Genomic DNA, 17,500 nt, shown 5'->3' on the forward strand with positions numbered 1-17,500 from the left:
AACTTGTCAACTGTTGAAAATGGCAAGCAGCGGTGTGCGTGGCCAATTGTTACTCGGGTAACAATACTCTAAATATAAAAACGAAATGTAACTTTCTGACGTCCTTGTTAATTACTTAGATAAGGAACTCTAGCCACCTTATTTCAATATTCGCCGCAAATGGGAATGTCTATCGGAAATAGTGTTTTTGGTTAGACTGCTTTTACTCAAAATACTTCCAGAATGAAAAAAACAAAACAAAAAAAAACATTTGAAAATCTGGTTCATTTGTGATTCTGGTTCAAATTGTGGAAACATACTGTAAAATATCTATGTGTCTGTAGGGAAAATTATTCATTTGCCTGAAAATGCATCTCAACTTTACAGAAGCCTCATTCCAAATTTCTCTTCAACCTCAACTCCAGGTCGATTCAAGGCCAAGTTACGACACAAAGCACAGACAGGATTTTTCAAGAAAAAGAATGTGGAGTATGAGATGGAGGAAGTTTGTTATCTCAAATGTTTGGACACGGACCAGCTTGAAATTATGATACCATTTAGTCATAAAGGTAACACATTTCTTATGTATCAAATTGAGATACTAGGGATCAGGCACCGGTGTAAGATCAAGATCTGAACAAGTGATTATAAAAGGTGCCAGACAAATCTTGCGTTGTCTGGCACCTTTTATCTTGTTCCCACCTTTTCTGAGTTATCTTTTCTCATAATTAACCTATCTATTTACAGACATATAACATGATTTTTATTCGATTATGATTATTCAATTAATGGTTCATTCACTACGTCCAATCTTCTTCGATTAAACCAATAAATGTCATTTCTGAAACTCCCACTGTTTTGTAATGTGTGAATGAAGCGTGATTTAAATAGATGTAACCATAAATTAAGATAGACGTCTACTTTTAAAAATAAAAGAATTAAGTTGTCTCCTGTTGTTTTGATTAGAGGCAGATGGCAAGTCAGGTCCAGAGATGTACAGTCATGTCAATGTGGTCTTGACATATCTTTTTGAGTTGTCTGGTTTTCTTTGATTGTTTTGTTGGTTGTTTGTTTTTTTATAAATTGCCCCTTTAGACCGATATTTGGTGCTCTCTTCAGGCTTGTGTTCTGAGTGTCCACTTTAGTACTATCAAATACTTCTTTTCATCCTCTCATCGAATGTTAAATAATATTTTATTTTTACTTTTCACCGTTTGTTTATGTTTCTATTTATTTTGAATACATTTTTACATTCACTTTTTTTGTGGAAGAAATTTATGATTGAAATTTTCAAGCCGTATTGAAGACACTGATTGCGATATCTGACAATCCTTCCTGATTCTGTCTCTATCTATGAAAAGATCTCGCACGCTCCATAACCCTTTGCTGTTTATCAAACAAATTTGATTTGCGCTTCTGCTAACTTCTCAAATCAAAAACTCGTATGTCAGTTAAAATTATTGATAAAACCAAGCGATTAATATTTAATAGAGTTATAGAGCCGTGTCAGTGATATCGTGTTGTTCACTCAAACGCTAGAACGTTCTGGCAGGAAAAGCACTAACAATGGGTAACTCAATACACATCAGTGTGCAGGCTTAACAACGTATTATCTATAGATGAAAAGACTGTTGTAAGAATGGGTTCGTGTGAAGAAAGCAATCATTGATTAAATGTGGTCAAATATTTCATGTTAATTTGTTTGAAATGCTCTTGTATGGGATGAACTCAGTAATAATATACAGGGAATTTCCAGGAATTTAACTAGCGATGGCGGGTGGTTGGATGGGAGCATCACCCTTGAATCATATACCTATGATGTTCGCATGGGTGTACGATCCGATAGTGATGTCGTTTCTTCTTCTCTTTACTAGCCTATCCTGCTTCTTTGGTTTGTGATTGTATTTTTGACAGGGGATATTTTTTTTTTCTGTAAATCTTCTGCCTGTTTGTTCTTGGTTATTTATAATTTAGCTTATGATATCTTTAGGTTATGATTTTGATTTACATTTGTACTATTTTTGTTAGATTGCTTGTTTTTTTGTTTCAGCGGTCTCTCATATAACCTCAATTGTGTTGGAAGAGACCTAAAGCAACAAACAAACAAAAAATAACGAACGATGTCCCTCACCTTACAATTACGACCAGAATGATACATAGACAATCTGCGTAGCGTCTCGTAAAATGAGTTTAATTCTATCTAGGCGGCAAACGTCTCAGCTACATTAACTAGATCTCTTAATTATCTTAACAAATTGCATTGACCCGATCAAAACATTTAGGCATAACTTTTATCTTCCAACCAAAATTGAACGGGATGATATTTTCTGTTTCCTAGAATTGTGTGTGTGTGTGTGTGTGTGTGTGTGTGTGTGTGTGTAAATGTGTGTGTATGTGTTTGTGAGTGAGTGAGAGAGATGCAATGGTAGGTAGGTTGAGATATATATATATATATATATATATATATATAGATAGATAGATAGATAGATAGATAGATAGATAGATAGATAGATAGATAGATAGATAGATAGATAGAATAGATAGATAGATAGATAGATAGATGGATAGATAGATAGATAGATAGATAGATAGATAGATAGATAGATAGATAGATAGATAGATAGATAGATAGATAGATAGATAGACAGAGAGAGAGAGAGAGAGAGAGAGAGAGAGAGAGAGAGAGAGAGAGAGAGAGAGAGAGAGAGAGAGACTTGTTGGTATTTTAAGGTGCTGTAAAATAACGATACCCAACAAGGAAAGTAAATTCGAGAGAGAAATACAAATCGACAAAGCCAACGAATTAATTGTAGGATTTTAATGACCAAAGTAATGAAGACATGGCGGATGGTGCAATGACTGGAGTCAACCTTGATTAAAGTGAAACAGGATTGATGTGTTTGATTTAGTGAAACTACTTTAACCCTCTCCCTACCACCTATTGGAAAATCGTCACATTTGTGACGATGCAACCGTCATCCAGATTTCAATTATTCTTTTGCTATAGCTATAAAACTTGACATTCTGTTATAAGGCCAATATTGGCGAACAATATTATGTATAGAATGTTCTTGTTGCTTTTCTGTTTGAGTAAGATATGTCTGTTTTTGTGTTGGGTGGATGTGAAGTTTTGGTGAAAATTCTGAAAATGGCTTGTCAGGAGAGGGTTAAATGCATTTTAATCAAATTATACAATTTCCATTGCAGGTAAATTCAACGCCGTGTACGACCATAGTAACAAATCCCAGAATGCTGTGTACAGTATCAGTGACATCATGTCCGACCTCTCACTGCCCATAAGGGTCCGTTTATTGTTTGGAAAAGCTCCTGTTGTGCCCTGTATATTTACTGGTAAGTATATTATAATGCCTGAGTGAAATAACTGTCAATATTTATAGTCGACAAGGAAGTAAACAATTGAGGATGGCAACCGGAATTGAGGTATTTTTGATTGATACTATCAAGTTAAAATAGAAAACATCGTATGAAATGTCAAAACATAGGCAACATTTTAACTATTTTAAATGAAATTAAGAATGATTATCATAACATAACGCTGCTTACAGTTTAACATGGATTTCACCAACTACCATGAGATATATTTTGCCAAAATCTGGCATGGTCCATATTATTGTCATAGAAAAGTGACGTAAGACTCCAAAAGTGTTAACATTAGGATTACAAAGCATTTCGAGAATTTATTGGTATCTGATGTTTGCACTATGAATTAGGTACGCCATATTAAGTTGCAGATAAGAAAGATTGATTTACTGTAAATAATTTTGCAAATGGTTTTCTGCTGTAAAATGTCATTGTGGATTGGATCTATGTTTGAAACCTTGACAAATGCTGTCAGTGGTATAAAACTATCTGAGACTCCGCTTTCTTACGAATTGGAATTCCGGACGTGTTACCCAACAGTGCGCGAGATTGGGAGCGCGTGGTGGAAGTACAGTTCGTTTTCTAAAATGTGAACTTACAAGAATGTCTTTATTTTATTATGCCCGTCAAAAAAAATTGATTTCAGTATTTCTGTTTGAAAGACAATTTTTAAAGTTTAGCTAAAATCCTCACAAACATCCACCAGCCAGATATAACGTAATAAGACACAAAATTATGTATAACCTTGATTTTTTATAGTCCGATTGATATGATTTAGGGGAGAATTGATCATTTAGAATGGCTGTTTAAAAAGAATAACATTCAGCTGAGTGACGTCAATTTCATTTCTTCTGTTGTAAACGATGTATAAAATGTGTAGTTAATGACACTAACATGTAGAAAAATATTATAAATCATCTTCATATGTGGTCCACCGCCGCAAACTGGTACAATGTTAGGTGTTCCAGGAGCTCTCCGTACTCTGAAGAAAAAATAAACAAGACATTTTCAAAATGTTGGCCTGACTACTCGTCCTGCAAATGATAGTGAGCCATTAAAATGACTCGTTATCACACAAAAAAAAATGCCCCTCAAGACTGTGAGGGTGGGGTGAGGGGGTCCAGAGCTCGACGGTCGTTTTAACTGTATTTATCGTAAAAAATATAAAACTTAGGTAAAATATCTATGCTTCATTGAGGAGAATGTCCTTTATTGCTTTACTTGGAGAAACTATAATTTCATAATTTTGAGAAAGTTTACTTGACCTCACTGTTTTGGCATCTCTCTATTCCGGTACAATTCCGAATTGAGGCTATTGGTTGCATATTATGAGATTTGATTTTTAGTTCTTGTGAATGGTTTTTGACATGATATGTAAATGGAATTATCATTCCAAACTATTCACAGTATTCCGCTTGATCAATGACAGGGGGAAACAGAGGTGAACAGGTTTGTTTTGTACTGAATTGCCTGCTACATACATTTTACATTTTTCCACTGAACTCCTTCCGGAAACCAGTGCGTCTGCTCTTATTTACTTAGGAATAATATTTTATGTCGTCATCCCATGGGCGTAGCGTGAGATATCTCACGTCATCTAAGTAGTTTTAATGTTGCTATTCATGTTTGATGAGGCTTGTGTAAATTTGAAATAACATGTATTTGGACACCTTGGCCTTTATACCTCAAATTTAGCAAATTGAGCTATCCGTGACCCATCGTCTCAAAACGGTATTATTTGGGGATGAATTAGACACTGAAAATTGACGTTAGAATTAATATGACATGATGTAAGACATTTTAATTATTTTCTGCCATTAAGCGCTAAGAGTTATAGCTCTATATACGTTTTCAGCATTCTTCTTCTTCTTCTTCTTCTTCTTCTTCTTCTTCTTCTTCTTCTTCTTCTTCTTCTTCTTCTTCTTCTTCTTCTTCTTCTTATTATATTATTATTATTATATTATTATTATTATTATATTATTATTATTATTATTTATTATTAATTTTTTTTATTATTATATTATTATTATTATTATTATTATTATTATTATTATTATTATTATTATTATTATTATTATCATTATTATTACTATTTTTATTATTATTATTATTATTATTATTATATTATTATTATTATTATTATTATTATTATCATTAATATTATTGTTTATTATTATTATTATTATATATTATTATTATTATTATTATTATTATTATTATTATATTATTATAATATTATTATTATTATTATTATTATTATTATTATTATTATTATTATTATTGTTATTATTATTATTATTATTATTATTATTATTATTATTATTATTATTATTATTATTTTATTATTATTATTATTATTATTATTATTATTATTATATTATATTATTATTATTATTATTATTATATTACATTATTATTTTTATTATCATTTTGTTATTATTTAAACTCAAGTTTCATATAACTTGTGATTATAATTATAGATAGAACGAAATTGACATCATTCATCTCCTTGTTATTGTTTTTAGACAGCCATTTTTATGCGTCGTTTTCATTAAATTAAAGTGTATTAGTCAAACTCAAACGTTTAAGGTTGCACATTGTTTTGTGTGGTGGTGTGCTATGTCCGCCTGGTGGATGGTATGAGTTTGTTTTTTCGTTTTTTCTTTTTTTTCTGTTATTTTTTGTTTTTGTTTTTTTGTTTGGTTTTTTTTTTGTTTGTTTGTTTTTTTGTTTTTTTGTTGTTTTTTTTTTGGGGGGGGGGGGAATAAACGCATAGCATCAATAAATTCAAGTTCCAGGACCTGGTTATCCCTGACGTAGTACCGCTCAGAGACGTTGGGTCACATTTATACTGAAGCCATAGGGAGCGGACATGGGTGCATGACAAGTATTTGAAAAGATGGTGAATATTGCAGTGCATGGCAAATATAAAAGTGCGATCAATTAAAAATTTTAAAAAGGAATGAAAAGAAAAATAGAACTTGAGCTTTTATATACTGCACTTGCGGCTGTGTGGTCTTGTGGCATGATACTCGCCTTCGAATTGGATTGCCCTGGGTTCGAGCCCTGCTCTGAGCGGCGCATAGTTGAGTCCTTGGAAAAGGATTTTACTCACATTCTCTCACCGTACTCAGGTGTAAAATGAATACCTGGATGTTAAAACGTTAACAACGTTGTCTCAGTCCTAAAAATAAATTGTAATATCGCCAACAGACGTCATGTCTCGTCCTACATATTAAATGTTGCTTTTGGCAAAGGATCCCTTGTCAAGCGCTTTGAGTAGGCTTAATGGATATTGTTCTATATAAAAGGTCAAGTTTTAAAAAGCGCTTTATAAGAGGTTTCAAAACCTAAAATGTAAGACGTGATATGAAGCTTGTAAGGCATTATTACATTTATTATTCGACAGAGAAAAAGCTATTACATTCCAGGCTAATGTAAATGTTGCTGCTCGAAGCTCGAAGAAATAAATAATAATATTAAATTGAATGTAAGCTTCAATTTAATAGACAAAAATAGACAGAATGGACGTTTCGGGTTTCTCCTTTATCAACAAAACACGATGAATGAAACACTACGGACGAATGAGATAATGATATTGCGTTGTTAAGATGAATAAACAAAAACTTTTGGTTATTCATCTTAACAACGCCACTACCACATTATCTCATTCGTCTGTAGTGTTTCATCCATCCTGTTTTGTTGATAAAGGGGAAACCCGAAACGTCCATTTTATCTGTTTTCGTATATCAAATTGAAACTTACATTCAATTTCACATTGTTATTCATTCCAGTCTATCATTCCAGAGATTCAGATGTGAACGAGTACCTAACAATAGGCAGCGGTTAATAATTGACTAAAGAGAACGTGCAGCCATCAACTGATCATAATTTAATTTACACCTACGAATCGTTCTTATAATACAGCACGTCAACCTCGTTGGCAATGTAGTGTGAATTCAAAGACCAAATAAGCCTACGCCCTATCTAAATCCATTTTTAAAAAAAGGATTAACTCTCTGCTTACCAGCCATTTTCATGATTTTTGTCTCAAAACGTCATAACTATCTTAGACAAAGATGTATTTTAAATAGAGACTCAAATTCAAAGCACATGTTATATTTGATTTTGTTCAGAAATGCAGTCTCCTCAACAAAGTGTACAGTTCTAATAGCTCTAATAAAGATTTGTCTTTTTCCACTTTGCTGGTTGTATCGTTATAAATATGACAGTTGGTGAGGGGGCTAAACAAACTGAGTTTTTGTGGTTCCAAGACAAAAGAATGTATGTGGGATGTAATGTTAAAATAATGTGATAGACTATCGTTCTATCTAATACCTAAAATATTGAGTATGTGGTTCTGTCAACTTCGTGTAACAGAATAAAAATCTGGGATTTTAAAAAATCCAATTAGATGTACTTAAAGCTCTTTACAATGGGTTCCAACCTTACCACTCAGGCACAAAAGGTCTAGTGAGCAACCAAGATTCCAACCAAGAGCAACACTGAACATGCAGTCTGCAAATGCGCTGCCATAATTTCTTTGCGACGGAGACAAAGCTGATATCGTCTAGATATTCATTTTACATCTGAGTACTGTGAAAAAATTTAGAAAAGAGTCTTTTCCAAGGACTCAACCATACACCGAGGGGGTTTCGAATATTTGACTTGAAAGTCAAAACTCATGTGCCACATCATCAGAATGCAAATCAGCATGGTCATAAAGGACTACATCTGTTCTCCAAATTGTTGAAATTATACTTCAGTTTGAGAGGCTGTACTATATTGCCGTACTCTTGAAAAAACACATGTTAAAATTTTGGCCCAATAATCCTTGAAATACCGATCGATTAAAATGAGCCTCATCTTGGCAAAACTTCTCAAACATTGGACTTCGCGAGTGTCCCAGGTTTGAGAAGTTTTGCCAAGATGAGGCTCATTTTAATCGATCGATATTTGAAGGATGAGTTATCTAGCCAAATTTTTAAATACCCTTTTTTAAATTAGACTGTAGGAACCTTTGTGTTTTAAGTGTAATGAAATGAATTTTTTTAAAGGTCATTTTCTTGTTCTATGTAAACAAAGCAACCCGTTTATATAACAAAGTCACGGAGGGTGTAACCACGATCTTGTTCCTCATTAACCACGAAGTTGGCTCTTCACATTTAGAGAACGCTCGCATTTTTTTTCTTCTTTGGATTCGTACTCTTAACCTGAATTTCCTGCCCAATTAAATTTTGTGTTTGTATTTGTAAATTTATTTTTAAATTATTTTTTGTAATTATTTTTTTATTTATTTGTCCCTTGTGTACATATCGAATAGACATGTTGTCGTGACTCTCGTACAATGTTTAAAATAAAGCAACTTTTGAAACGAAAAAAAATGTCTGTAAAGAAATAATTAAGAAGATAAAGGAAAGCCATACTAGGTTTCCGAATCTCTTTAATAATGAAAAAATAAACCCCTAAAAGATCCCTTTTGTAAGTAAGATCCCCATAAAGTAAGACTTTATTTTGACATTCTGTCCACTTTGCAGCGTTTGGGTAGTTCGCTCAAATATTATGAGATTTAGCAGAAAATATAGTTTGCAACAGACCAGATCAGCTTATCATTCGAAGCGTAAAAAGTTACTCTTACACAATTTGGTCTTTTTAAAGTTAATAATATCGGGATGAATCTTGGCTGTCTTCATTGCGATAAGTATAGGATTAATGAATGTCAGAATTATGTAGAGATTTGGTGGGTTAAACCTGAGCAGTCGTAGAGGAGGTATCAATATTTTTTGTATTCTTCTATCTAATGGTGGCAGTCATCTTTACATATTTCCCCTAATACGTGGCGTATATGGAATAACTTGTCTTTTGGTATCAAAGTTTTTGGCAATAGTGAGATCTTTATGCACTACAAACTATCAGGAAAGTAACATAATTTTTCTTTTTTAGTTTTACAACCATAAAACATGCTGTGTCTGACAGAGTCAATCGGTTTATATGAAGAAAAAGAATTCTGCATAGATGAAGTGTTAAAGCTTTGTATCAAATTAAATGGAAACGTAGTAATCTATCTTGGAAAATACAATTTGCTCAAGTTGTTGCCAGTCATTTTGCAATATCAATTTATCCCTTTCTCTTTTTCACCACAGGAATGCTAGTGTTGCGAAGTTTGAGTACGGACGAGGTTGTGATTGGCAGCACGATCCTCAATTCTAGAAACGTCCTCTTTGAAATCCCTCTGAAGTCTCAAGTCAAAGTGAGTGACATGACAGAATACTGCTGTACAACGACAAATAGCTTTTTCTGATTTGGCCGGAAAATATGTGATATGAGGTTAATGTTTTCTGGCCAAAAAAAAGAAAAAGAGAATGTTTTTGTCATTGTACAACAGAAGAGTTTACTTGATTTTATAGGCATTACAACGTTTATTTGTTGTTTTTTTTTTTAATATTTATATATCTTTGTATTTACTTACTTGTCTTAAACATCATAGTCTGGTTGTAATTAACGTCTTCTAACTTTTTCAGAGATTACCCCATAATCCCAAAATTTTTATTCAATTATATATTTGTGAATACTATATACTCAGCATGGTGTATTACCACATCCTAGCTTTCTTCAGTACAGCTTAGCGATTCCTTTTTTTTAACCCCCCCCCCCTGCCCTCCCCAACTGAAAACAATGGAAGAGAGGATCTATTTCATTTAAATTATAGCATCCTACCGCCTACCACTAGGTATTCATTTGTACATTAAACTTGTTTGCTTTCCATTTTGCTTAGTTAAATAAGAGAAACATTTAATTTACGTAGTGTGGTCGGCACATTTGACTGGTATGTTGTCTAAATCTCTCTTGAACGTGTATTTTCATTTCACACACACATACATCCACACACACACACACACACACACACTCGCACATATATATATATGTATGTATATATATATATATATATATATATATATATATATATATATATATATATATATAAATTATAAAAGCAAAAACCATGAAATAATAGTGCTCAACTTTTTGATAAAAGGAGCTATTTATATATCCATTTTTTTCTTCCAGGTTAAAACACTTTCCGATGATGAGACTTTTAAAGACATGGCCAGTTATAAAGACGCCCAGAAGTTGTGTCAGAAATATTCAAAACTCTACAATGCCATGATCAAACTTTCTCCAAACCTTGACACAGACCAGAAGGTCATTCTTCACATGCCCTCTGACCCCAAATTAATGGAACAGACGGATGAAGCCTTACGGGCATTAGACTTAGTTACAGATATCAATCTGGATAACGAACCACGTGATCATTTCTTCAACTCTTCCGATTCAGGTTCAACAAGTTCTGAGGACAAGAGTGGCATCTTGAAAGGCGGAGTCTTAACGGATGTTGAAGAATTCCAAACGCCCGGAAGTCAAACTCACGTGTGAATAATATTTACCAGACCAAAGCTGTCATGAATCCTTGCCAAGATTCATTGTTAACCAAATATTTTTTTTAATGTTCGGAACCCCACGTAACTGATCTTTAGCTTTCACATAACGTAATATTCACTAAATGTGCTTAAAGCGCTTTACTAAGAATCCCAAGCCTACAACGGCACTTAACATGCAGGACCAGACACGACGTGTGTGCGCCGCCACTACAATTTTTTTTCGTTAGAAACAACTTTTTTTACAGTATGAGTAAAGAGCCTTTTCCCAAGAACTCAACTTTAGGCCGCCCAGAGTGGGACTAGAATCAGGAATCAGCCGCTACGAAGGCGAGTGTCGTACCACAAGACCACAAAACGCACAAAGAGCTGTTAAAGTTGTTATTTTTTTTTTATTTTACAAAAGTTTGAAAAGGGGAACTTTATAAAGTTACTGTGGAAGAAAAAAAAAGTTGCGTTGTTCCAAGCATTCTCTAATTATAGCCTTCAGCGACACTGGCAACGTGCTGTTCAAATCATGTGTTTTGTTAAGATTTTATATTTATTAACACATTACTTGATTTTAATGAAGAGTTGATCGCTTTGCTAACTTTCACTAGTAGTGAAAATATATAATCCCTTACAAAAATATGTAATGATAATATCAAATAATGATCAACCATTACCATGCGATTAGAATAATAATATTTAACTCTTTCTAAACATCCATAGAGTGAAATTCATCTATATACGTACCATATCAACAAATATCAAATACTACATAACTACTCTGGTACATGTCACAGCAGGTCTGATAGCCGAGTGCAAGTATGGGCTTGATTTCTCACTGTTGTAATGGGCAGTATTTGACGTTGGTTTGGGAGTATTTCCATTTACAACAGTAGGACCATAACAATTCGGGTTATCAGACTTGCATTTTAGTACCTACACGTCGTTACTACCCAATTCGCTAAGGCCTACGTGTACAATCAAACACAAATAGGGAGCTTTTTTATCATTGTAACTATGAAGAATAGTGTGTATTGATTTCAGAGTCATGCTCTTATTATGCAAATATTGCTGCTTGAAGCTCGAAGAAATAAATAACAAATATTAACCAGTTAACTGTCGTATTTTGGAAAGACGCGTGTTTAAAAATTTGGCAAGAAGACTCGTCCTTCAAATATCGATCGATTTAAATGACCCTCATCTTGGCAAAAATTATCAAACCTGGAACCTCGCGAGGTCCTAGTTTTGAGAGTGTTTGCCAAGATGAGGGTCATTTAAATCGACAGATATTTGAAGGACGAGTTTTTTGGGCAAATTTTTAAATACGTATCGTTCTGGACTAAGGCTAACTCGTTAAAGAAACTATATTCATTTTTGTTCATAAGATATTGATTACAGAAACAAAATTCGACTCTCATATCTTTGACTAAAAATTTAAGATTTACTGTGAAAAGGACACCGACATGGTATCGGCTTGAGGCGTGGTATTCAGTAAATAAGACTCGAATACAAGTACTCGTATATTTAAGTACTCGTATGCTTTGGCACACATTACGAAATTATACTAACACTAACACGGACACTTTGATCAGTTTTATTGCAATGCCAGTATTTGATGAAAAAGGAAAAAGAAAAGTAAATGATATCAGATATGGCACATTTTTCTATTTCATGGTTTGTTTTATAACTGATTAATTTCACGAGAACATCTAAGTTTTATGCTTTGAGGCACTTCTTTGTACATGCTAAAGATCTTTCATGATGGATCATCATAAAGGCATATAATTCAAAACTTGTATCGAATTATGTTATTCATGACATTATATTTTTCTACATTACAACAACGAAGAAACGAGTGAAGATTGTCATGTAAAATATGCATCGACATCAATCGATGACCATGAAACTATACAAGACCCTAAAACAAATATCCTCTTCATGAACCTTGTTTTTCTTTATTAATAAGGCAACTCTCTCTCTCTCTCACTCTCTCTCTCTCTCTCTCTCTCTCTCTCTCTCTCTCTCTCTCTCTATCTATCTATCTATCTATCTATCTACCTATATATATATTTATCACCCTCTCTATATATATATACATCGCCTTCTCTTTATTTCTCTCTCCCTCTCCTCCCCCACCCCTCTCACTCGCTATCTCTAACTATCTCTCTCTCTCTCTCTCTCTCTCTCTCTCTCTCTCTCTCTGAAGAAAATATGTGATATTATACGCATTAGGTGCTATGTAACACTGCTGATAAAACATGAATAGACACACAATAAAGTCTACTTTGTATTTATCCATGAAGTCCTCGTTCGTGTTATTACTTCTTAAAGTGAATCCAGATGTTATGTTTTATTTCAGTTGTTTTTTAATAAGCAAAAAGTGCATGTTATCTCCCTTGATGATACAATTGATCGTGGTGATTTGCATCCCATGCAATGCGCCCTAAGCCGTAGCTATCGTAAACTTGTCGCTTGTAGTGCACAAGGAAACAAGTGATCCCATTGGTTGAACTATTGACTACAACTCACGGTTTGTTTTCTTTTGTGGCCAATAACGTCTTTTGACGTCATTCATTGGTCAGTGCAATTAATAAGAACATTGACTATGATATTGACTCTCCACTCAAATATCATGAGTCATAGCCAAATGTTGGCCACAACTAATTTAGTGTAATTCCAATTCATAACTCAGATTCATTGTCTTCAATGTCATAGTCTCTCTTCACTTTGGCACACTGCATGTACCCATCACATTCATTCTTGGCAAACTTCAGACTTTTCTGTTGCAACGATGAACTGTCCAAATCGTCAGAATTCAAGGCAACGATGAAAAATGGTTCCGTTGTCACGGGCATTTCAAACAAACGTGGGTTTGGCGTCATCGTACAGCCAACTACGGTATGTTCTTCCGTGAAATGAGAAAATTCAAGAGTTCCGGTGAACTGACACTCTTCCTTGGGAGTGTTTCCACACACCATTTTCACTCTGAATCCTTTCAAAACGTCTGGGTCAAATTCAGTCCATTTGAAAGCTCTATTCGTTTTATCAATCATGTTTCCAATTCTTTTGGAAGGTTTCAGTTTTGGTTTTGCCAAATAGAATTTTCCTGTAACATCTAAGGGAAATAACACTATTCTGTTTTTAAAGTCACGGCAAGATAAACATCTGATAAGTTTTCGCTTCTTCGCTTTTTTCTTGTTGATATATGTTATTGTTTCTTCTAAAATGTTTTTGGGGTAATAAAGGCCAGAGTTGATTAATCTTTCTTGATATAGGCAATCCTGAAGAAAAAAAAAACACAATCATAGAATTTATAATTATTTTTTCAATACAATCACATCATTGTGAATACTATGCCAGTCATCGAAACACATAAAACCTAAAATTGAAACGACGACTGTATACAAACTAAAGCCAAAAAAATAAATGGACATTTAATAATAATAATAATAATGATAATAATAATAATAATATGATGATGATGATGATGATAATAATAATAATAATAATAATAATAATAATAATAATAATAATAATAATAATAATAATAATAATAATCAACTTCATCATCATAATAATAATAATAATAATAATAATAATAATAATAATAATAATAATAATAATAATAACATAAACGACGACAATGGTGATGGTGATGATAATGATGATGATGATGATGATGATGATGATGATGATGATGATGATGATGATGATGATGATGATGATGATGATGATGATGATGATGATGATGATGGTTATAAATGATTTTTTTAAAACTGAGAGTCTCGCTTTGTCCACATTTTCTATCCACTTTCAGCACTGATTCCTATTATTGTTTTAGCTTAAGACTCACCCCTGTATGAAATGGATAATTAGTTTTTATTATTCAACCAAGGAAGATTGAAAACTAAATTGCTCCATAGATATATTTTTTATAGGTTTTTGTTTTGAAAGTTACAAAAAAGATCTTTTGCCACCGATACGTAATAAAAAGCGAAACTTTAAAAGAAATACAAACCTTTTCAGCCAACAACGAATCAATCCTTACTCCAATGCCAGTGAGGCATTGAAATCCCTCACAAGGCGTCAAGCTGATCAAAGCTCGGGGCATGAATCTGGCCACATTAGACATTAATTCCATTGGAAGATCTGGCATGTCAATGGGTCGGAAATATCCTGGAAATTGACGAGAGGCAAGAACAGAATTGTGACCGAATCCTAATAAACAAAAAGCAAATATAACAGCTCTAAAACAAAAACAAATTTCAAAGCACTGACCATTTTGAGCTAAAATCCCTTCTTCAGACAACAATAATATAATAATGCTTCATTAACTCCCCCAGCAAGCCATTTCAAAACATATTTCCATGTCATATAGGAATTACTCATTCACACCTGAATCAAATAAGGTAATGTGTTGTGCGATTGTGCAGTCTTGTGTTATGACACTTGCATTCGGATCAGAAGGTCCTGAATTCCAGTCCCGCTCTGAGTGGCGCATAGTTGACTACTTGGAAAATTCTCTTTATCCACATTCTCTCACTTTACGTTGGTGTAAAATGAGTACCTGGCCGTTAACAACGTTGTCTCTGTCGGGAAAAAATGAAATATCGCCAAGCTAATGTCATGTTTCGTTCTACATGTTAGGTGTTGCTGTTGGCTAGACACCCTTGTGGAGCGCGATGAGCATGTTCAGAGGATATTGCTCTAGTGTAGTTATGTAGTCTATGTGCTCTATCTAAATGCTAAAGTTTTTTAGTTACCCAAGGACAAACCGTCGGGGCCAGGGTTGTGGAATCAAAGTCACCTATCCAGTCATTGACTAGGCTTAATATTGCTTGTATATGTCACAAGACGAGACACCATGCACCCGATCTACCTATGCCGACAATGACCTTGGAATAGTTAAAAACACAAACCTATATAGCTTTCGGGGAATGTGACGTAAGGTCCAACTGACTGATAGATGACCCTACTTTCCCTGATTCCTTCCTTTGTGCGGATGTTTCTGGCGTGGAGCTTCTTGGCTTTCACCTCCTTGTACAGCAGAAAGGGTTGCTGGAGGTCTATCGGGGTTTCGTCATCCTTGTTGTCTTTGTTCAACTGGAGAAGTTTTTGGAATGCCAAACAGTGGACGTGATGATGATGATGATGATGATGATGATGATGATGATAATGATAATGATGATGATGATGATGATGATGATGATGATGATGATGATGATGATAAAGGTTTGTTAACTTCCTGACCTAAACATTGGTGTAATAGAACACGGCTTCATAGTACATTTTTTTTCAAATGTTCAGATTTTTAGTCTAACAACAGAAGTAATCAGCTCATTGTTATTTGATGTAATATAATAATCGGCACCAACTTTTTAACCCCCTCCTTACCAACAGTAGTAAAATCGTCACAGTCGTTACTATACAAACAGTATTTTTCTTATACAGATTTAGTTTTATAAATTACAAAGTGACAATCATAATATTTTCAAGAACTTAGTGTAGTTTTGTAAAGCTTATTTTCCTTATCAAGATAACGTGTCGTATGTACTTATTACTCTTAAATGTCAATTTAAAAATTCAATTTGTATTTTGGGTCGACATTACATTTCAGTAAAAATCTTGAAAACAGTCGGTATGGAGAGTGTTAAATGCCATCCTCCATTTGACTAAATTAGTCAAATCTACCTACATGCTTAACTCATTAAAATTCCCCAGTGCCTCTTCCTGTTGGATTTGAATCCGAGAGCTTTCAGTCTCAAGGCGAGTGACCTAAACTACACGACCGGCTCATAATTTTGTTGTTAAGGTAAGAGTTTGTACAACCTTACACTGCCTTTGTCACATCTGTCTTCCAATACAAATGGTTATCATAATAAATGTCCACACTCCACACATCATTCACGTCTTCCCTTCACGCTATCTACCACCGCCTCTTATCACACCGACAAGATGTCTTTAGATGTTTGATAGATCGTACCCAAGAAAAATACAATTAAATAACAGAATAATATTAATTAAAAATAGCTTCTATGCACAACCCGGACAAGGCACCTTAAATTTTGCTCCTTTTCATACAATACATGTATGTCATCTAATAGGCGTCTTTTTTGTATGACTACTTTTTATGTCCGTCATTATCTATGTCCAAGTTCTGATATAAAAGACGCGATCTCAGGCAGGAAAAAATTCACTACGTACACCATAAATACCTTGCAAAGTGCCCAATTTTCTCACCCAAACCGTTTTCGACTTCATTTGTCTTGTCTTTCATTTCTTTTTTTTTCACTCTTTATACGTTTATATTTTTATTGTTTTCGTTAAATTCATTGTGATCTTTTGTTTGTTTCATTTATATATTCGATATCTTACCTAATTATAATTGAATCCCAATTTCATTCCCATGATTTTATTTTCCTCGAAAAAGGACCAAATATCCTGGACGCCACTCCCGGTCGCTGCAATTCAAAAGAGCTAAATTTCTTGCTCAAGATAGTGAAAATCAAAAATCAAGCGGCGAGATTCCAAGACTCGAACCAGGATCCTCGTGAGTGGGATATCTTATACACCCCCCCCCACACACACACACCCCACCCACATACACACACACACACACCCACACACCACCACCACCACCACCACCACCACCAACCCTTCAGACTTACATACTCACCATCGATTTTCTCGATTGACGACAGCAGTTAGAGCTTATT

At 33.9% G+C, this 17,500-nt stretch overlaps 2 protein-coding genes across 10 annotated transcripts in view; one reads left to right on the top strand and one right to left on the bottom strand.

Moving 5' to 3' along the window:
- LOC144967350 (uncharacterized) overlaps positions 1-13,086 on the top strand; it is an 18,269-nt gene extending 5,183 nt beyond the window's left edge. For 5 of the 9 annotated variants that reach the window (XM_078904454.1, XM_078904489.1, XM_078904471.1 and 2 more), the window contains 4 exons: positions 405-548; positions 3,187-3,330; positions 9,504-9,610; positions 10,429-13,086. In XM_078904454.1, coding sequence (XP_078760580.1) covers positions 405-548; positions 3,187-3,330; positions 9,504-9,610; positions 10,429-10,794 — 761 coding nt within the window. In that variant the 3' untranslated portion in view covers positions 10,795-13,086. The remainder of the gene's footprint in view (positions 1-404; positions 549-3,186; positions 3,331-9,503; positions 9,611-10,428) is intronic. The other 4 variants (XR_013644359.1, XR_013644373.1, XR_013644365.1 and 1 more) reach the window with 2 other exon arrangements.
- The window catches only part of LOC144967342 (uncharacterized), a 19,507-nt gene continuing 15,085 nt past the window's right edge, over positions 13,079-17,500 (bottom strand). The window contains exons 7-9 of the mRNA XM_078904443.1: positions 15,704-15,887; positions 14,803-14,960; positions 13,079-14,065 (exon numbers count right to left, since the gene is read on the bottom strand). Of these exons, the coding sequence (XP_078760569.1) occupies positions 13,466-14,065; positions 14,803-14,960; positions 15,704-15,887 (942 nt within the window). The 3' untranslated portion in view covers positions 13,079-13,465. The remainder of the gene's footprint in view (positions 14,066-14,802; positions 14,961-15,703; positions 15,888-17,500) is intronic.

Source organism: Berghia stephanieae, chromosome 1, assembly GCF_034508935.2.
Source record: "Berghia stephanieae isolate SIO BIC M18660-M18661 chromosome 1, UCSD_Bste_1.3, whole genome shotgun sequence".
Taxonomy (NCBI): Eukaryota; Metazoa; Mollusca; class Gastropoda; order Nudibranchia; family Aeolidiidae; genus Berghia; species Berghia stephanieae.